General features: G+C 39.0%; 1 protein-coding gene across 1 annotated transcript in view; it reads left to right on the top strand.

Moving 5' to 3' along the window:
• Positions 1–21,449, top strand: part of DIS3L2 (DIS3 like 3'-5' exoribonuclease 2) — a 348,511-nt gene that overhangs the window by 38,593 nt on the left and 288,469 nt on the right. Inside the window, exons 2-3 of the mRNA XM_049614679.1 lie at positions 16,350–16,498; positions 17,040–17,197. Coding sequence (XP_049470636.1) covers positions 16,447–16,498; positions 17,040–17,197 — 210 coding nt within the window. The 5' untranslated portion in view covers positions 16,350–16,446. The remainder of the gene's footprint in view (positions 1–16,349; positions 16,499–17,039; positions 17,198–21,449) is intronic.

Below are 21,449 nucleotides of genomic sequence, written 5' to 3'. Positions count from 1 at the left end.
TGTATAGTACATATATGTACATATATATGCTATGCAATGATGAACTTTTCTATATACAGTCATAATACCATTATCATACCTAATACAAAACTGACAATTCTTTGGTATTATCTCCTATACTGAGAGTATTAACGAGGCCTTTTATTTTATTTATTTAAAAAAATGTTTATTTATTTTGAGAGAGAAAGAGGACATGTGAGGAGGGGGGGGTGTGGTGCAGAGAGAGAGGGAGAGAGAGAATCCCAAGGAGGCTCAGTGCTATCAGCCCTCGAAGGTGAGATCATGACCTGAGTCGAAACCAGGAGCTGGTCGCTTAACCGACCTTGCCACCCAGGTGCCCCTAATGAGGATGCCTTTTAAAATCACTTCTTTGAATATGTTGAGATTGTTTCTTCTTTGTTGTCTTTGCACTTGTCATACTCTCTGCCAAGAAGGCTCTACTCTGAGACCTTCACGTGTGGACTTCTCATCATTTGGATCTTAGCTCCAGTATTATCTCCTCAATAGAAGCTTTTCCTAATCACCAAAGCGAAAGTGGTGTCCTCTTTCCTCATCCTGTTTGTCACGATCTCATCACTCTTTTTTACCTCCATGGTAAGTTGTTTGTTTCCTTGTCTTCTCTGCCCCCTAGTTTGTGCCTTGTTTAGTTGTCTGTTTACCTGTTTGTCTTCAGCCCCTAGATTGTAAATACCATGAAAGTAGGGACCTTGCTCCGTGCCCAGAGCTGAGGAGCATATAGTGCTACATGCAGTAATGAAGCACATTTTCAGAAATAAGTCAGCTATTAGAATAATAGGAAAAGATTCCAAAATTTTCTTAATATTTTATAACCATTATCTCTTCCTCAAACTGATTCTCATTCCAGAACTTTTCTTTTCTCAAGAGCTTTAACCAACAGCTGTGTTTGCAAAAAGTGCTGGGTTGTTGTCCCTTTCAGGACATTTAATCTTTTTAAATCCTCAAAATATTTTGTAAAATATAAGTGAGTAAAGTCACTGCTGATCTGTTGAGAGGCAGGGTTTTTACTGACATAACTCTCATTTGAGATCACTTTATTTGAGCTTGCAGCTAATAAATCTGTTTTGGCCCATATGAAACAGGATGGAATGATCTTGTAGCCCACATATCCTTTAACTGATTATTTGAGTTTCTTTTATTTAGGACATCATTTGTAAAGGATGTTAGGGGGCGTTTTTTAGATATATTATCAATTGTTGTGAATGTTCTTTAGCATGATAAAAAAAGTGTAACTTAATAAACAGGTATGACATTATAATTAGAAACTAGGATTCTTTTGAAAACATGTAATTTCAGATCTATAGTCAAGATGCAAGAGTGGTACAAAGAATTACTCTGTCCTCTTCACCAGATTCTTCAGCATTACCATTTTACCACATTTACTTGAACATCCCTCCCCACTTGCCTGTTTGTTTGTTTGTTTGTTTGTTTTGAGCTGAGAGTGAGTTGCAGACATTCAAAGGCAATTCTCTTATGACTATTGTGCAGCGATCAAAATAAGGAAATTAACATCGATATAATGCCATTAACCAATCTATAGATCTTATTCAAGTATCTTCAAGTTTCCTAATTCTGTCCTTTATATGAAACAAAAATCCTGATCACAAGTTGCATGGAGTATCATGTGTCTTTAGTCTCCTTTAATCTGGAAGAGTCCTTTCATGAATAATATTTTTGAAACCTATACGCCAGTTATTTTGTAGTAAACCCCTCAATTTGGGTTTTACTGGTATTTCATAAGTGACATGTTTTTCTTAATGTATCTTATCAGGAGGCATATGATGTTGATTTGTCCCGTTGCTGGTGTTGACTTTGATTGGTTGGTTAAGTTGGTCTGCTAGATATCTCCACTGTAAAGATACACTTTTCCTCTTTGTATTTAATAACAATCTGTGAATAGTTTGAGATGATTAAATATCCGATTACTCCTCAAACTTTCACCTACTAGTTTTAGCATCCATTGATGAATCTAATGAATTAGCGTGATGATGATTGCCAATGGTAATTTTTTAATTCCATCTTTTTTTTTTTCATTTGTTAAAATGTTAGGATTCTGATGTAAGTAAGAAAGCTTTCCCTTTTATTTATTTGTTTCTATCAGTATGAACTCATGGATTCTTATTTTACTTAATGGATTATATGTAAGCCATTATATGTAAAATTTTTGATAGTGAAATTGTCATATATTTGGTCAGTAGGAGGCTTTTCGACTGGCTTCTATGAACTTTTGACATGTACCCATTATTTTGGGGTGTGTTCTTACTTTCTGGAACAAGAAGATATTCTATCTAGGCCAGGGCTTGGCGAAGTTTTACTGTAAGTGGCCAGATAGTAAATATTTTTGGCTTTGAGGGCTATATAGTCTCTGTTGTAACTACTTAACCCCACCCTCAGCAGGAGACCAACCATAGACAATTTGTAAATGAATGAGTTTGGCTATGTTCCAATAAAACTTTATTTACAAAGACAGGTGCCTGACTGAATGTGGTCTTTAGGCTGTAGTTTGCCAACCCCTCTTCTAGGCTCTTATTGTACCTCCTCCACTCCAGCCTCAGAACTGGCCATTTTTCTAAGGAGGCTGGTTCCTTTTAGCAGTGAATGTTATTTAGAAACTGAAATCTGGGCTTATTGCTACTGAATATTATTGATTTTAGGCCCTTTTAGAGGACAGAGCTAGATCACATAAGGATATATACATGTACATACTTGTATACATTTGTATGTATGTATTTCTGTGTTTATCTCTATATACTATAAACCATTGGTTATAGTGATACCTCCAATTCCATTTCAACACCACAGGGTTTATTCTAACCTTTCTACTTATATTTACAATATATTTACTTATATTTAGATTACAATATATTCATTTACTTGACAAATCCTAGAATATACAGAAAGTAGTTTTAGGGTTGCCAACCTAAAACTGTGAAAAACTTATTAATTAGGCTTTAATTTTTATTTATACTTCTTATTTGTCTTTAACTTAAGGGTTAAATACTATGCTCAAGAATTCTTTGTGTTAGTTCTTCCCTCATTCCTTTAGTATGTTGTGTTTCTCATTTTAAAGATAGTTGGGATCATTTGTTTTTGTTTACGTTACATTTTGGGTTGTTTCTCCTGTTCTTATTTTATGTTGATTTTTTGAGTATGTGGAACATGAACGTGGTTTCAAAAGTCAACATACAGAAAGGTATATGCTGTAAAGTGTTACTTCCCGTTCATTTCTTTTCCCAGTTTTCACCTGCCTCTTTTTCATCCTGCCCTCCTTCTCCCATAGGTAACCATTCTCACTAGTTCTGTGTTACTGTTCTGTATGCCTCTTCTCACAGATGAGCATATGGGTGTGTGTGTGATTCTTTTTTTTTTCTTTGTTACATAAAAGGAAGCATACTACAGATAATCTGTCCTATAATTAATTCACAAGCTCCAGAGTTGATCAAAGTAGAATACTTCTGTGTGGTGCAGTGAGTGGCCTCAGCTGAATCAAGTTTCTGGAGCACAAAGAAGGAACTTTTATCAGGTTATGGTGAACTCGAGCCAAGAACAAGAAACCAGGCTCAATCAGGGAATCTGTGTTGGATTAAAAAGACAATAAATACTTTGGTAGTAGAGATCTTGGTGATACCAGTCTGTCTTTTGATCCTGCTCTGATGTAAACTGTTGTCCTCCAGTCTAGAGGTTGTCCTCTGTGCCTATGCACAGTTGCCATTCTGGGATCTCCTTTCTCTGTCATCTTGGAAATTACTTATGTACATGTACTTTATTTACTGTGTTTCCTTCTCATTGTGTCCTCTTTCTTGTTTTACTCTGTCATTTTGGTCAAGCATATATTTTAGTAGTTTCATAAGAAGGAACACGTGAAGTTTTTTTAGATCTGCACTTCTGAAAATGTCTTTATTCTACTACCATACTTGATTATTAGTTTGCATATAGAATTCCAGGTTAGAAACAGATTTTCTTAAATTGTTTTTCCTACTTTATTGGGTATAATTTACTTAAATATTTCTTATGCTTAACATTCGTTCCTGAAGATCTAGTTTTTGCTCTGCTGTCATTTCCTTTTATCCTGAAGAACTTCCTTTTGTGTTACTTGTAGTGATGTTCTGCTGGTAATGGATTTTCTTGGTTCTCCTTTATCTGAAAAATGTCTTTATCTTGCTTTCATTCCTGAAGTACATTTGTGCTGGATATAGAATTCTGGGTTGATCGTTTTTCCTTTCAACCTTTTAAAGATGTTGTTCCACTGTCCTCTGGATGCCTTGAAAGAAGATAATAGGTAATGATAAGAAATCTAGTGCCACTGAAAATGTTTCCCTCTATGTAGTATATCATGTTCCTCTGGCTGCTTTAGATTTTGACTTTATCTTTGGTTTTCAGCAGTTGATTATCTGGATCTAGTTTGCTTTGAATTTTTCCTCTTTGGGGTTCATTGAGCTTCTTGAGTTTATATATTTGTCTTTCATAAAATCTAGGATGTTTTTGGTCAATATTTATTTTACTTTATTTTTTGACTCATTTTGTATCTTCTGGGATTCCATTTACGCATATGTTTGATTTTTTTGATAAAATAAGCCTTAAGTCCATAAGTCTCTGTTCATCTTTCTGTTCAATCTTTTTTTCTTTCTTTTTCAGGTTAGATAACTTGTACTGATAAAGTTTGAGCCATTGACTCTGCACTCTTATATCTCTATTTTGCTATTAAGCTCATACACTGAATTTTTAAATTTCAGATATTATAATTTTCCATTTAACATTTCCATTTTCTTAAATTATTATTATTATTATTATTTTTAAAAATTTTTAAACATTTATTCATCTTTGAGAGAGAGAGACAGAGCGTGAGTGGGGAAGGAGCAGAGAGAGAGGGAGACCCAGAATCTGAAGCAGGCCCTAGGCTCTGAGCTGTCAGCACAGAGCCTGATGCGGGACTTGAACTCACTGACCGTGAGATCATGACCTGAGCTGAAGTCAGATGCTTAACTGACTGAGCCACCCAGGTGCCCCTCATAAATTATTTTTTAGTGTTTGTTTATTTTTGAGAGAGAGACAAAGTGCAAGTGGGGGAGGGGCAGAGAGAGAGGGAGACACAGAATCTGAAGCAGGTTCCAGGCTCTGAGCTGTCAGCACAGAGCCCGATGCAGGGCTCGAACCCAAGAACTGTGAGATCATGACCTGAGCCGAAGTCGGATGCTTAACCATCTGAGCCACCCAGGCACCCCTAAAATTTCCATTTTGAAAGGAAATTTTTATTTCTCTGTTGTGATTTCCTATCTTTTTAGTCATTCTAGTGTCTTTTCCTTTCTGTCAGTGAGCAGTTATCATAGCTGGTTTAAAGTCGCTGTCTGCTCATTTTAACCTCTGAGTCATTTTAAGGGTGGTATCTGTTAGTTGCTTTCACTTTAGAATGGTCAATTATTTTGAGTCCTTTGTATGTCAAGTAATTTTGGGTTGAGCCTTGGATATAGTTACTAGTATTTTGTGAAGACTCTGAATTCTGTTAAATTCCACTGAAGAATGTTGATTTTTAAAAATTTCTTATTTTCAACAAGTGATTTTTTTTTTAATGTTTATTTTTGAGACAGAGAGAGAGCGAGCAAACACATGCATGAGGGGGGGGGGGGGGGAGACAGAGGATCCAAAGTGGGCTATGTGCTGACAGCAGCAAGCCTGATGTATGGCTTGAACTCACCAACCGTGAGATCATGACCTAAGCTGAAGTTGGACACTCAACCGACTGAGCCACTGAGGTCTTCATGATTTTTAGAAATTTCATTGGCAATTAGCTTCAGACCCCATTAGGCTCAGACTATATGTCTTGTCTCCTGTAAGTTCACGTTTTAGTTTAATTTTTAAAGCCTTTATGATGTTGCATTGGGTCCGTCCTACGCATCTATAGTGTTAAGGGGTCAACCTGAGACTTGTACAATGTTTATAAGAATTAGGGGAATCCCTCTTCAGCTCTTTCCTATTCTAGATTGCTCTGGCAGCTAGCTGTGGTTGCTCAGGCTCTTTTCCCTTTCTTCTGGCCAGGCAGTCTGTAGGATTTCTCTTAAAGTTTTAGCTGCCTGTATTACCCACTTCTCTGTGTCCATGGCCTGTTCTTAGGGCAAAGCTATGGCCCCTCCATCCCCCCCAAAAACCAAACACATGAAACTCACCTTGGTGTCCATCATGTCTCCAGATTTCTGTTTCTCCTAATAATCTATTTATTTTGTTTACTCTTCAGAATCAGAATCTTCAAGTAGTTCTTTTGTTTGTTCATTCTTTCTCCCTTTATTTTTCTTTTTCCTTTCCCTTTTTCTTTTCTTTTCTTTTCTCCTTCCTTCTTCCTTCCTTCTTTCCTTCTTTCCTTCCTTCCTTCCTTCCTCCCTCCCTCCTTTCCTTCCTTTCTCTCCAGAGTTTATAGTTGTTAACTCAGTTTGTTTTTAAGTCATTTTTTAGACTTAGATGCCAAGCTGGGGCTTTCCCAACTTACCATTTTCATCAGAAAAATGATATTGTAAAAACCTTTAGTAAGAAATGAGACCTGAAAGATGGGTGTGTTAGTCAGAGTTCTCTAGAGAAACAGCACAAATACGATATAGATATAGGAAGATACTTATTATAGGGATTGGCTCATGCAATCATGGAAGCCGAGAAGTTACACAGTCTGCTGTCTGCAAGCTGAAGACCTTGGAAAGGTGGTAATGTAATTCAGTCTAAGTCTGAAGGTCTAAGAACCAGGAGAGCTAAAGATGTAGCTTTCAGTCCAGTCTGAAGGTCTGAGAACTGAGAGTACTGAGAACAAAAGATCAGTGTCACAGCTCCAGTGATCAGACTAGAGGGGCCAAATTCTTCTTTCCTTGGCCTTTTTGTTCTCTTCAGGCCCTCAACAGATTGGATGATGCCTACCCACATTGGGGAGGGTGAACTGCTTTACTGAATCTACCAGTTCAAATGCTAATTTCATTCAGAAGCCCCCACAGACACACCCTGAAATAATGTCTATTATTATTATTTAATGTTTGTTTATTTTTGAGAGAGAAAGAGACAGAACGTGACTGGGGGAGGGGCAAAGAAAGATGGGGACACAGACTCTGAAACAGGCTCCAGGCTCTGAGCTGTCAGCACGGAGCCTGACGCAGGGCTTGACCTCAGGAACTGCAAGATCATGACCTGGGCCAAAGTCGGATGCTTAACTGACTGGGCCACCCAGGTGCCACAGCACACCCTGAAATAACGTTTAGCCAAATATCTGGAAACTCTGTGATGCAGCCATGTTGACACATAAAATTAATCATTACAATAGGTTAGATTTCAGAGTTGCAGTGAGGAACCCTGAAGTGTTTTGAAAAAGCACTTCATAAAATACCTCCTATGTGAAATACGGATCAAAGAAAAGAAATTAGTGGTTGAGAGACCTGTTAAGAAACTGTTGTGATCTTAGGGCTACCCTTTTGGGACAATCTGATTTCAGACAGTGCTAATCAAGTTGGAAAGGAGAGAATCTATTTAGGACACATTTTGAAGGCAGGAGCGATGGAATTTGGTAATAGAGTATTAGTAACAGAGTGAAAGAGATTAGATGACTACTGTTTGCTGCCCAAGGATGATGATGATGTCATGAATCTGGATGCAATAAGTATGCAGGCAGAAAATCTAGTTTGAGGAGAATAATAACTTGAATTAGAAACATGTTGCATTCGAAGTGCTTGCCAATATTAATGAGCAGGAAGTTGGAAAGTTGAAGAGCTTTGGAGAGCAGAGTTGGAGATGTAGATTTAAAATTCTTTAACAGAGAAGTGAGATGAGGCTTAAGAATAGAATCTTGCAAATGGCAGAAACTTAAGGGGTAAGTGAAAGAAGAAGAATCAGCAAGAACATTTGAGAATTGCAGAGAGAAAGGAGCTAGGAGACTGTGGTGTCCAGAAGGGTCAAGGGAGAAGAGTTTGTAGTCCGAGGGCATGGTCAGTCGCATCCTATTCTAGAGGGGCTAGGAATAATTAACGGAGAGTATGCTATTGTTTTAGTAACGAAGCTTTTCCTTCTAAGGAATACTGAAAGCCTTATTTCATTGTAGAGATGAGGACAAAATCCTATTCCCAGGAGGTTTAAAGAGTATGTCATGGGGAAATAGAGTTATGAGATTAGACCACATTTTTAAATTTTGGCAGATGGGAGTGAGAGAAATGGAATGGTAGCTGGTTGCTTGAATTGAATAGGAGGAGAACAGGAGTAGGCCCTTAGCTAGGTTCAATGCTGTTGTGGAGGCAGCTGTGGAGAGGATAATGATGTGGTAAAGTTCTTGAGTAGATAAAAATAAGGGTGAAGAACACAAATTGAGGAGATTAGGTTGTAAACATGTAGGGACCTTTCTAATTTTCATATGGGAAAGGAGGAGAGGATAGATGAAATTAGGGAGAATTTTCATCAGAGAGAAGAGTGAGTCATATAGGAGGGAGTTGGGAATTTTAGGCATTGACTGAAAATGGGAGAGTTAAGAGTGGGTTGACATTTCCACTTGCAATTATGGCATAGAAAATAGTTGGAAACCAGTCTTCTGACAACAGTTAGAAAAGTTGGCTTATGTCCATCACCAAAAAAAAAAAAAAAAAAAAAATCTGTTGAAGGTATTTGAGAGGTAATAAGAGAGTGAGGGGCACCTGGATGGCTCAGTCAGTTAAGTGTCCAACTTCAGCTCAGGTCATGATCTCATGGTTCATGAGTTTGAGCCCCATGTTGGCTCTGTGCCGACAGCTCAGAGCCTGGAGCCTGCTTCAGATTCTGTGACTCCCTCTCTCTCTGTTCCTTCCCTGTTCACACACACACTCTCTCTCTCTCTCTCAAAAATAAATAACATAAAAAAAAGACATTCTTTAAAAAGAAATAAGAGTGAAAAGGAAGAAAAAGGTTTAGGGAGATAAAGCTACTATTTGGAGTTATCTCTTATGAATGCTTACTAGTTTCTAGGGGGATCAGCTGAAAGACTAAGAAGCTGAAAAACTGAGCAATACACTTGATATTCTTTTAGGACAAGAGGGATAGGGATTGGAATTTGGGCCCTGCTAATGTGGGGAGTGTGTGGCCCTGGCGAACCACTCTTATTTGGTATTGGGATCCTGGAGGGCTACAATCTATAGGTAAGGAACTGGATGTAGATAGACCCTCACAGAAACCATATCTCCACTTTGAAGATATTGAAACCCTGAGAGCAGATTGACGTAATCTATTGTATTTGTCTCAGGTGGTTCACAGAAGCAAATGAAAATCCGTTTGGAAGATGGTAACATTATGCAAGGCCTCAAATTATCACAATAGAAATTTTACAAATATAATATTTAGTCCATAATAAAAAGCACAGATGATCAAACAACAGGAACAAAATCAAATAGAAGCAACAGAAGACAGTATTAGATCCATCGGGGCCTCTGTTATTGGAGTTTTCAGGAGCAACTTTGATATAGTTATGCTTACCTTGTTCATAGAAAAGACATGATTTACCATTTTTAGCAGAGAACTGGAAACTTTTGAAAGAAAAAGGAAAATCTAGACTTGAAAGCATAATAATTGAAATTAAGAACTTAATGGGTGAGTTTGAGAGACTCGTTAGAGTCTGATAGAGTCTGATTAGAGTCTGATAGAGCTGATAGAAAATTAGTGAAGTAGAAGAATTATTGAAGAGATTGAAGGAGACCTAGAGATACTGAAAAGTCAGAAGTGTGTAATTGGAGTTCACACAAAGGGTTGAGAGAGAATGGGGCAGAAGGGATATGGGATAAGACTGGCTGAAGACTTTCCATAACTGATGAAAGCTATCAAATAATAGTATTATTGATAAAACCAAGCAGGATTTTAAAAAAATCTGTATTTTAGTATATTGTAATAAACTGGTGGAAAACCAAAGATGAAGAGAAAAATTCCAAAAACTGCTGTAGCTGGGGATAAGGAATAGTACACTGTCAAAGAATAAAAAAATTAGACTTATGGCTGACTTATTAACAGAAACATTGAAGGCCGGAAGACAATGGAATGATATCTTCAAATTACTGAGAGAATAATTGACAATCTAGAATTCTAAAATCTGTGAAAATTTCCTACAAGAATAAAGATAAAATTCAAATGTTTCAGACTTGACAGGTACTCTTTTAAATGCTCACAAGGGGTCCCTGGGTGGCTCAGTCAGTTAAGCGTCCAACTTTGGCTCAGGTCATGATCTTGCGGTTCATGGGTTCAAGCCCTGTATTGGGCTCTGTGCTGACAGCTGAAAGCCTGGAGCCTGCTTCAGATTCTGTGTCTCCCTCTCTCCCTCTGTGTCCCCCCCCCCCCGCCATTCTCATTCTCTCTGTCTCTCTCAAAAATGAATAAACATTAAAAAAAAATTTTTAATGCTAAAAAGACACATGTGGCTCATGGCTACTGTACTAGACAGCACAGATATTGAAAATTTCCATAATTTCAGAAATGACAGCCCTGCTTTTTGTATTAAGAAATTCACAGGGATATTTTGAACAACACTCTGTCCCCTCACAAAGGGAAATTTTAGATGAAACTGATATATTTCTAGAAAGATGCAAATGACTAAAATTGAAGAAATTTAAAAATCCAAATTATTTTATATGTTAAGACAGTATTTTTTTTCTTATGATATCTTTTTCTGCCTTTGGTATCAGAGGAAATACTATCCCTAAAGAATGAGCTGGGAAATATTTTCTCTTATCTAGAAGAGTTTGTAATAAAGGATTACTATTATTTTTACTTTCAGTGTTTGGTATAATTTGCCTGAGCTTTTTTTTACTGGAGGATTTAAAATTACTAATCCAGTTTCGTGTTATATGTCTATTTAAGTTTTCTGTTTTTTCTTAAGTCAGCTTTAGTAATTTGTGTCTTTCTAGGAATTTGTCCATTTCATGTCACTTATCTAGGGGGCCTAAGTTTATTTATCGTATTCTCTTATAATCCTTTTCTGTAAGATTGGTAGAGAGGTCCCCTCTTTCACTCCTGTTTTGTGGTCAACCTGTGGAGGTGGAATGGACCCCCTTCCCAATTAGTGGGATGTTTATTGATTGCACCTTATATAACAGGAGAATTTGAGAGAAAACTTATTACTCACCTAGGCAGAGTAGGGTGCATACAGACATGTCTGGCATGGTTTGAGTGAGGCAGGAGTGGGTTAGTTCTTTATAATGGCTATAAAAGAGAAGTTCCTGTATGCAGACTGGGATTTGTGAAATTCGAATTTCCCCCTGGGGTCAAAGTTTGCGGGGCACATGGACTGTCTTATCAAGCTGTACAAATGTGTCAAAGGGGAAGGGGGAGGTAAGACTTAAAATAAATCAGTAGTCAAACATCAAAAAATGGAGCCAGGTTCTTTATCACAAGTCTTTTGTAAAAATAATTTTACTTAATATTTCTTTTCTTCCTTTCTTCATATTGGATCATCTTGATTGATCATTTTTATTTTCAGGTTTATTGATTCTTTTTATACCAACTCAAATCTGCTATTGAACCCTTCTAGTGAATTTTTCATTTTAGTTCTTTCAATTTGGAATTTCCTTTTTTTAAAAAAACAATTTCTGTCTATAGATATTTTCTATTTGATGAGTTATTGTCCTCATACTTTAATTTATAAGTGGTTTCTTCTAGTTCTTTGAACATATTTATAATCTAAGCTTTGAGGTTTCTGCTGCCTAAGTCTGAAATCTAGGCTCCTCTGGAGACATTTTATTCAAACTGCCTGTCCCCCTGGTCCCTGTGTATGGGTCACACTCTTCCATTTTTGCCTGTTAAAATTTTTTGTTGAAACCTGTATATTTTTGATAATATAGTCTGCATTCTGATTCCTTTCCCCCCAGAGCTGTTTGTTCTCTTTGTTTAATGACTTACCTGAACTCATTCTTTGGAGTCTGTGTCTCCCACAGTATGTGGCTGCTGATGTCTCTGCTGGTTCTAACTTTCTTGTTTTTAAGTCTAATTTTCTTGTAGTTGCCCTTGGGTCAGGATATCTTAGTGGTCAGCCTATGATTGATCAGAGGTTGTGTTTAAATTCTTTGAAACAATGAGGCCCCATCCTTTGTCAGTGGTTCTCAAGAGGCTTGTGGGAATGCTTTCAAAGTTCAGGCAGTTTACAAGTCAGCCCAGGCTTTTGCTTTCTGCATTTGCAAGGGTCACATTCATCTAGGGATGAGTTGCCTTTTAATTTCTTTCCTACATGGTTAAAGTCCTGTGCACATAGCAGGAAAACATAGATTTTTTTTTTTTTTTTTGTCGAGGCCTATGTTGATGGTCTCATTTCTAATTCTCACTGTTAAATTTCTGGTTGATTTCCTGATCTGTTGCTTGCCCTAACTAGTATTGCAAATTCAGGCTAGATGTGATATTGGCCTCCCTGATTTTTTTTGTGCCTGGAATCATTATTGTTTTTGAAAATGCCCCTGGGCATGGAATTCTTTTTGCTGTGCTCCAGTGAAGTTTAGCTCCCTCTGGCTAAGTGCGGCTGCCTGTCTCCACAGCTCGCTCTCCCTGGTGGGACTTCATACCAAGGGATTGGGAGTCGGTGTGGGATGGTGGGAACTCCAGGTTAAACCACCCCACACTTCTCTTGTTCTTACCGAGATTCAGTAGATTTTCTTGAATAAACACTTCTCAAATTTTTGTATGTTTTTGGTCAATATCCAGGTCTTAAATACTTGGTTTTGATAGTTTTATCTGTTTTTATTGTTTTTTTTTTTTTTGTTCTGCGGGTAATATTTGTCACATTCCTTATTCAGCCTTTCTGGGCATCATTTCCCCTGCCTTCTCTCTCTCTCTCCTTCTGTCTTTGTTTTTCTCATTTTACAACATTTAAGTTTTATTCAAAGTGAATTTTATTTCAGAACATGTTATAAGGTAGCACTGTATGGGCAATTATTATTTTATTTTATTTTATTTTATTTTATTATTTATATTTTTTTAAATTTTTTTTTTTTTTTTTTTTTTTTTTTTTTTAGCGTTTATTTATTTTTGAGACAGAGACAGAGCATGAACAGGGGAGGGTCAGAGAGAGAGAGCAAGACACAGAATCCGAAACAGGCTCCAGGCTCCGAGCTGTCAGCACAGAGCCTGACGCAGGGCTCGAATTCACGGACCGCGAGATCATGACCCGAGCTGAAGTTGGATGCTCAGCCGACTGAGCCACCCAGGCGCCCCTATTATTATTATTTTAAAGTCAGCTTTATGCCCAGTGCAGAGCCCAACATGGGGCTTGAACTCACCAACTTGAGATCAAGAGTCAGACACTTAATTGACTGAACCACTCAGGGGCCCCATCTTTTCCTATTCTTTGCTGACTTGTTTTTAGTGTAATTTCCCTTGAGTGACCCTCCTCTGGTGTTCTCACTGCTAATTCATGAAAATAAACTCATCCACTCATTCAAGGAGTGAATATAAGCACATATTCTGTCCCGGGTAATATGGGAGTCACTAGGGTTATAACAATGAACCCAACCAAACATTCCTTGTCCTTTTGAGCTAGAGAGACAAATTAGGTATACATCACACCAACTGGGATATTTGCTGTGAAGGAAAGTTACAGATGTAGCTGACCTTGGGACATTTGAGTTTGAGATCTCTGTCTTTATTTCATCTGACAGTAAGTCCCCTTAATTTTGAACTCTTGCCTGCATCAGGACTTGATACAAAGCACCCCATTTTTAATTCTGGCTTTTGTTTTTGTATTGTCTTTTTTCTGCTTGCAGCTTGCCCCCAACCTTTCACCTTACCCAAGGCTGCCATGAATTGTATTCTTAGTAATGGTTGCAAACCGAGATCATTAACTTGTTCTCCTTTGGAAGTTATTTTCCCCCTTGTTTTCGTAACATTTGACTCTGTTGGTTCTTTTCCTACATCTTTGTTACCTTTTTGGTTATATTTTCTACTTCTTATTCTTTGCATTTCCTAGAAGTTACCCTAACCCAGATTTTGTCCTGGGCCCCTTCTGTATCAGTTTACCCTTTCTTGGCAATCTTGTCCATTCTAGAAAACTCTGGGTTACCATTTTTATGCAAATGACTGGCTAATTTATCTAAATTATGCTCTAGTTTCCAAGTATTTGGGGTAGGGGTATATACATAGAGGTACATATTTCCATGTATATAGGTATACATAGAGGTATGTATTCATGTAGTGATATATAATACCCTAAGTAGAATTCATTATCTTTTCTAACTTAGTGACATTGTGATTTCCCAGTCTCCTTGCTTAAAATCTTGAACAGTTGCCACCACTTCTGTGCTCTTGAGACTTCAGATCTGCCTGGTTGCCAAGTGGTGCCAATTTGTCCTATGTAATACCATGTCATGGGTTTCTTCTTTTCAGTGTGTGCTTGTTCAACTCTGGTTCAGGCCTTCCTTCCTTTCTCTGAGTCTGCTCTGGTTCTTTCCTAAGGTGTAGCTGCTGCTCTCTTTCTTAGCCCGAGACGACTCTGAATCTTGTACTGGGTTCATTTTTCCTGAAACACAGTTCTGATCTGTTGTTCTTCTCTACTGCTCATCCATGCTTCAGAAATTCCCTACTGCCTTTGAAAAACGGGATGCTTTTCTAAACCTTCCAACTTGTTTTATTTTCCTTGCCACTGCCTCCCTTCATATAGGCTGGACTCTACCCAGATGGATTAATGTTGTAAGAACCTGCGTGTGTTTTCCTGTTTGTGTCTCTATTTTTGCTTCCTTTTGCCAGCAGTGTGCTTTTCTCACATTCTCAGTTCTTAAGACCTTAACATCTTTCCTGAAGCTCTCAGATTTCCTGACCTGGAGATACTTTCCTTCGGCCATCATATGTACATTTACCCATAGTTAAAAAAAATGTAGTGCTTATCACTTCCCAACTTGTATTATTTCAGAATGATTTTTATAAATCTAATTAGCTTTTGTATTCTTCATTGTGCCTAGTACAGTACATTGTGGAAGTATTTGTTGAATTAATGAGTGGGTGAATGCATTCTGAATTAAACCGTCAGACAGTCTGGCCTCCTCTGTATGTCCTTCCCATTACCTTGTTGTTTATCTAAGACCATCTGCTTCTCTCCCTTTTGTAATTTTTTTTACTTTATCCTTGAATCTCTTCATGTATTGCTAAGTAGCTTATTACCCTTTGTAGCTTCTCTTTTCCTGAGTTAGTATTAATTTCACTTTAAAGACAAATTATGTCATTTCAGTGAAGGATGTGTGTGGGAAATTTACAGGAAATGGAAGCTAGTGTTGAGAATGACATCTTGATCCATTTTATGGGAAAGAAGCCTGCCCACCAGGATTTTGGAAATTTGCAAGTATAGGCTTAAATCCCTGGGCTGGTGGCCAGCTGTGAGTAGAAAGTAGAAGTTGTGATGATGTGTTCAATATCCAGGTGGAAGGCCAGGGGCCAGCTCCAGGGCCCTGGATTCCAGTCCACTGATCCAGGCAGCTGCCTTATATTCCTTAGAAGCAGCTGCCTGAGCTTTTGGTCAGATGATTGGTTTGAAGTGATGTCAGGTAAGAGTAGGGAAATAGATGTCTAACTACAGTATTGCCATTTTTGGAAAGCCAGTGAACCACCTGGGGTTCCTTGCATAGTTCTGGATATCCTGTTGTGGTAGTGAATTAGGTTGTTTTTTTGCTGATGATTTCCAAGGAATATTTACTCGGTTTCATAGATGAACATCATTTGTCCAATGTTTAATGCTTAGTAAATGCTGCATCTTTTGAGCCTAGTTTAGTACCTATTTCGTTATAGCCTTTAGACTCTAGATCTTTATACCTCTTTCTTCAAAATTATATTCCCTCCTGCTCTTGTCCATTTCAGAAGCTGAATGGAACTGCAGAAAGAACTCTTTTTTTTTTTTAATTTTTAAAATGTTTATTTTTGAGAGAGAGAGAGAGAGAGAGAGAGTGAGTGCACTCACACATGCAAGTTGGGGAGGGGCAGAGAGAGAGAGAGGAAGACACAGAATTCCAACGAAGCAGGCTCCGGGCTCTGAGCTGTCAGCACAGAGCCGGACGTGGGGCTGGAACCCATGGACCACAAGATCCTGACCTGAACCAAAGTTGGATGCTTAACTGACTGAGCCACCCAGGCGCCCCGGAACTGCAGAACTCTTTAATTTCTGCCTCATTGCACTGTTTGTGGAGGTTTTCAGTTGAAGTGGCCCTAACAAGCAGTTACCTTGAAAAGAGACTCGGGACAGATGGTGTGTTCGTCTGACCGCCTAGGAGAAAGTGACACCTGGATCCAGGAGGGGCCCCGCATTGTTTTTAATCATCCACGTACTAAATTTCCGAGAACACAGAGAAGGCCCCAGGTTAACTGCTCTTCTGTCACCCATCTCTCTTTGGTTTCAGCTAGTGACACCTGAGCCACTCAAGGCAGGAAGAACTCTGAGCTGAGCAGTGGAGGCCTCTCTGGATCTGGAGAGAAGAGGTCACCTTGGAACCAGTAATGAGCCATCCTGACTGCAGGCTGAACCTCCGGCCCCTGGGGACCCCCAGAGGTAGCAAAAGGAAAATGGAGTCTACTCTAGCAACTGGAGACCTGAAATAAAATAAAAGTGGACGGAATGCAGGGCGGGTCTTACGGGGCGGGTCTTAGGACTAAGGGAGGCTCTAATTCTTTTGGTGACTTGTTAAATATTCTTCTGTGTTATTTATTCTCGAATTAAGTGTGGTGTCTTGTTGTCTTAATTTATTGTTATATTGAGCACAGCTGTTTAGTTTCCTCCAGAAAAGTGACAGTCTTTTAGTAACTCCTATTTTAAAAAAAGTTTGTGTCTGTAAACAGGAAAGCATATTGAACCCATTATTCAGATTACGTTCTGTGCATGTTGTAGTGCTGACTTATAACTCAAGTCTCGTCTGTGTACATTTTATTCGTGTTTCCTAATCCATTCTTTCCTTTTTGTTACTATTTAAAATAATTATCAGAGCATTTCATTCTTTTATTGGTCTTTCTAAATAAAAAGGTAAAATGTCTCCAGTTACAAAAATGGAGATGTTTGGTTGAGGAGAGAGTTGATTGCTGCCTCATGTTTCTAGGTGTGTCCTCTGTGGTTGGCCCACATGGTGTTGGTGCTTCGCCAGGTGACAAAAAGGCAAAGAGCAAGTCCGTACGAGGGAAGAAAAAGAGCATATTTGAAACCTACATGTCCAAGGAGGATGTTTCAGAAGGCTTGAAGAGAGGAACACTTATTCAGGTGCTTACAACGTACTAGATGGCTATTCCTTGACTATGTGGAATCAGAAGTAACCTGTCACTCATTAAACCGTTTATTCTGCATTGTGTGTGTGACGGAAGTGATGAGCTCGTGGGCACAGGACCTCACCTTCTTACCCCTATGGTGCAGTTAGAGGTGGTAAGCTCCACAAGACACACAGACAGAGTGCTCTGAGATTTGAGAGGAAGGGGCCGTTACCTCCAGTTAGGTCTGTCTAGGAATGTTTTATTGGAAGGGATATATTTGGGCCAGGCCGTGAATCGATGCGGTTTGAATAAATGAAGCTAAGAGAAAGTGCTTTACAGACGGAGAGATCGGTGTAAGCTACCCAGACAGAAGTGGGAAATAGAGTTTGGCTCTAAGAAACATTGATAGTTCAGTTTGCCTGGAGCACGTGGATACTAAATGTTGGAGAGTGGGGGCGAAAAGGATGTAGTAACAGCAGCAGGCAATATTTGTTGAGTGCTTTATAGTTTACAAAACGTTTTTACAAACTAATGCATCGGTTCGGCTCAGCAAATGTTTGTTGAGCCCACATTGTGAGCCGGGGACAGTTCATAGTTAGGAGTGTGCCGCCCGGGCGCGCTCGAGATGAAGGCAGATGAGACTTTCTGTTCTTTGAGCGCCTGGCCCAGGGTGGGCAGGCAGTCGTGTGAACAGATGATTTGGGGAGAAATGGTAAGCCCTCAAATAAAAGTGTTACCAAGGTGTACGGAAGGATGTTAGGGGGAAACTGGAAGACTGTAGGAGGTGACGTCTCGATGGATATTGAAGGATGGCTAGTTCGGGCCTATTGCACAAGTGATCCGTGTGCGGTAACAAGGTGTGGAGAGGCAGTGGCACTAATGGGGACATGAACTTGTGAAACAGTATAGAGTAAAGCAGCTTAGGTCTCCTCAGGCATGAAATATGAGGCAGGGAAATAGGTAATGAGGTGGAGAGGGAGGCAGGACCACATATTCTTTGAATGAACTCTATTTTATAAATTTTGGATTGGTATGGAGGTATTGCGGTGTGTGACCCAGCTCACTTGAAAATGTCGATTGTGTTCCATTTTCTGTCATCCTGAGAGCCCACTTTCTATATTTGTGGCTTTGGCTGCAGATCCAGCCAATGAACAGACACTGTCATCTTCTTTTCCTTTTTAATCACCTTTTTGTATTTACCTGTATTCAAGTGCACATATGACTAATACAGACTCTTTTTCTTCATTGTAACCTTTGACCCTGTTATCTCCCCCCCCACTTCAGCCCCTGGTTTCTACGCCCTGCTTATGCCTTATACTCCAGCCTCTGGCAACCACTAATCTGTATCTCTGAGCTTGTTTTTTGTTTGTTTGTCTGTTTGTTTTTTTAAAGATTCCACATATCAGAGACTGTATTTGTCTTTCTCTGACCTGTTTCACTTAGCATAATGGCCTTGAGGTCCATTCATGTGGTCACAGATGGCAAGATATCATTCTTTTTTTTAATTGCTGAGGAATATTCATTGTATATGTGTGTGCATGTATATACATCACAATTTCTTTATCCATTCATCCATCAATGGACACTTAGGTTGTTTTCATAGCTTGTCTGTTATAAATAATGCTGTAGTGAATATGGGGTGTACTTATCTTTTTGAGTATTTTTGTTGACTCTTGAATGGAAAACTTTTTAACAAATTGATCTCTATGATTTTAGAGGTACCATTGGCTTTTTTTTTTTTTTTTTTTTTTTTTTTTTTTTTTAAACTTTCCCTGGATTTCTTTGACAAGGCCTCTCAGAGTTGAAGCTGCGTTTGGACATTTGTCCATTCGTTAATCCATTCATTTGCTCTTTATCATTGAGTCCACATACCGAAGTCTGTGTTATCTAAAGTTTCTTGGCCTTCATCTGTTTCACGTATGAAGACCCTTTGTGCCTTTCTCATTTTCATCTCCTGCCACTCTCCTCCAGGTACGTGCTGCTCTATTCACCCTGATCTTTAAGACTTTTTCTGTAAAAACTCTGCTCTTTGTTTTTTCTGTGACTCGGTACACACTGTTCCTAGTGCTTGGAATGCTTTCTCCCATTATCTTGATGTAATTGTACTTGACCTTTAAGTCCCTATCTAAATGTTACCCCCTTTGAGAAACCTTATTTTAATTCTCCAAGCAGAATTGGCCATGACTATTTCCTGAAACTGACTTCGTTGTTTACCCTTTATTCTAAAGTTATTGTCATCTCTTGGCATTTATGTTTCCTCAAATAGGCCATTCATTTCCTTATGGGTAGGGTTGTCTCTCATTCCCACATATTAGCCCGGTGCATGGCATTTGATTGATGCATAGTAAGTTTATATTGAGTAAATATTTATTTAGTGAGGATAAAGTAAATAAAGGATCAAGGTACTGTCTTCTGAAGAAGAGTGAGGGAAACTCAGTTGTTATAACTTGGAAGAAAAATTGCTTATAACTTTGGTTACAGAATTTTTAGAGATACGGTGAAGAAAATATTCTACGACGATACAGGTTTTGCTCCTTCCTATTAACTTTTGCTTTTGAAGCAACTCTTTGCTGATATTAACACAAAACAAAAAGCTGATCAATATAACAACTCTCTTTCCCAGGAGTTTGTAAATGATTCCTCCTGGCTTGTGACATCATGAGACTCTGCAGCCAGAGCCTCCCTCCACAGATGAGAACAGTTGTTCTCTGCAGATGGGGAGAGGAATGGGTTCCAGATATGAGGTCACCGTGTGAAATATACAACACTGTAAATAAGATTTTCAGAGGCAGGGAAACAGTCCATCTGCTTTCTGATATGAAGTTAATGTGTACAGGCCTTGATGGTAAGATAAAAAGCTAGACAAGAAAAGCTATTTGAATGCTGCTGGAGAAAATTAAACTTATTAGATATACTTGTAAGTATTTGTTAACTTTTGTGTTCAAATTTGAGTATATTGTGACATCCCTTTTTTCTCCCTATCCTGAGAAGAAACTTTTATTGAGCGATATTAAGGAGATATTTTAAAATAGGAGTAGGATAATATTTTTATTTTGTTTTCAGTGCTTTGAACAATAATTTGACAGTTCATTGGTGTTTTGCCCCATGTGGGGACGCAGAGTTCATGGTGACCAAAGGAATCTCTTCCCTGTACTTGAAGTGACCAGCAGTAACACATGATTATGTACATGTAGTTTTGAAAATTTGTTGTTGTAAACAAGTTCTCACATCATACGTATGTCCTTTCTCTCTCCATAGTTGTTGAACTAGGGGGATTGTTATGGGAGATATTGGAAGAAATGAGAGTATGGGATAGACAGGCCTGGAGGGGACTTAGGTTTGGGGTGATGACCAGAGTGACACTGGGTTGGATGGTAGACCTGGCTGGCTTCCTGATCTCAGATGATGCTTTGGCCGAAGGTGGGCTCAGGTTGATTCCCCAGAGCAGGCTGAGGCATGATGTCAGAGTTCCCCCTTAAGTAGAATATTGGTGTCAAGTTGTTATTGGATCTTGGAAGAATTCCGAGTCCAGGGAGAGAGGACAGGATGGGTTAGTTTCTAAGACCATCATTTGTTACGAGTGAAATCGGCTGGAGAATGTTTGGGTATGAATTAAAAAGAATAGAGGTGACATTACAGTGGACTGACCAGCATTTAGAAGGCACAGATGATCTTCATAACATTACTTCCAGGGCTGGTGGGAGAGCTTCAACTCTGCAGACATTCAGTAATGAGCTCATGTTTCTTGACTGCCTGCTAAGTGCCAGGCATATGCCAATGAGCGAGATAGATCATTCACTGGGGAAGACGGGCAAACACAGCTACGACATAAAGAGGAAATTACAGCCTGTGCTGAGTGCTACTAGGGAAGTAAGAAAGATGAGAAAGAAGAATTAGGGGGAGCCACTTTCTATGGGATGGTTAGGCTGCTCTGAGCAGGTGATTTCTGAGTTGAGATGTGCAGGGTGACAACGAGCCAGCTCTCAGGAGAACTAGGCGCAGAACATTACAGGCCGAGAGATCAGGTAGTGGGAAAATGGCAGGCAGGAAAAGCCTCGGTGTTTTTGAGGAATATGAAGAAAGCTGTTGGACATAGTGAGCAAAGGGAATTACGATATGGGAATAAGCTGAGAGGCAGCTGCCACAGGTAGCCTGTGTTGGAGAGTTGGATTTTGTTAAAACTGAAGGGTTTCAGTAGGGAGAGGGCATGATGTACTTTATGCTTTAAAAACATCTCTCTGGCAGTTGTGAGGTGAACAGTCTCG

The sequence above is a fragment of the Panthera uncia genome, assembly GCF_023721935.1.
Source record: "Panthera uncia isolate 11264 chromosome C1 unlocalized genomic scaffold, Puncia_PCG_1.0 HiC_scaffold_3, whole genome shotgun sequence".
NCBI lineage: Eukaryota > Metazoa > Chordata > Mammalia > Carnivora > Felidae > Panthera > Panthera uncia.
Note: the sequence above shows the minus strand (reverse complement) of the source record. Positions and strands in the feature narration are given on the sequence as shown.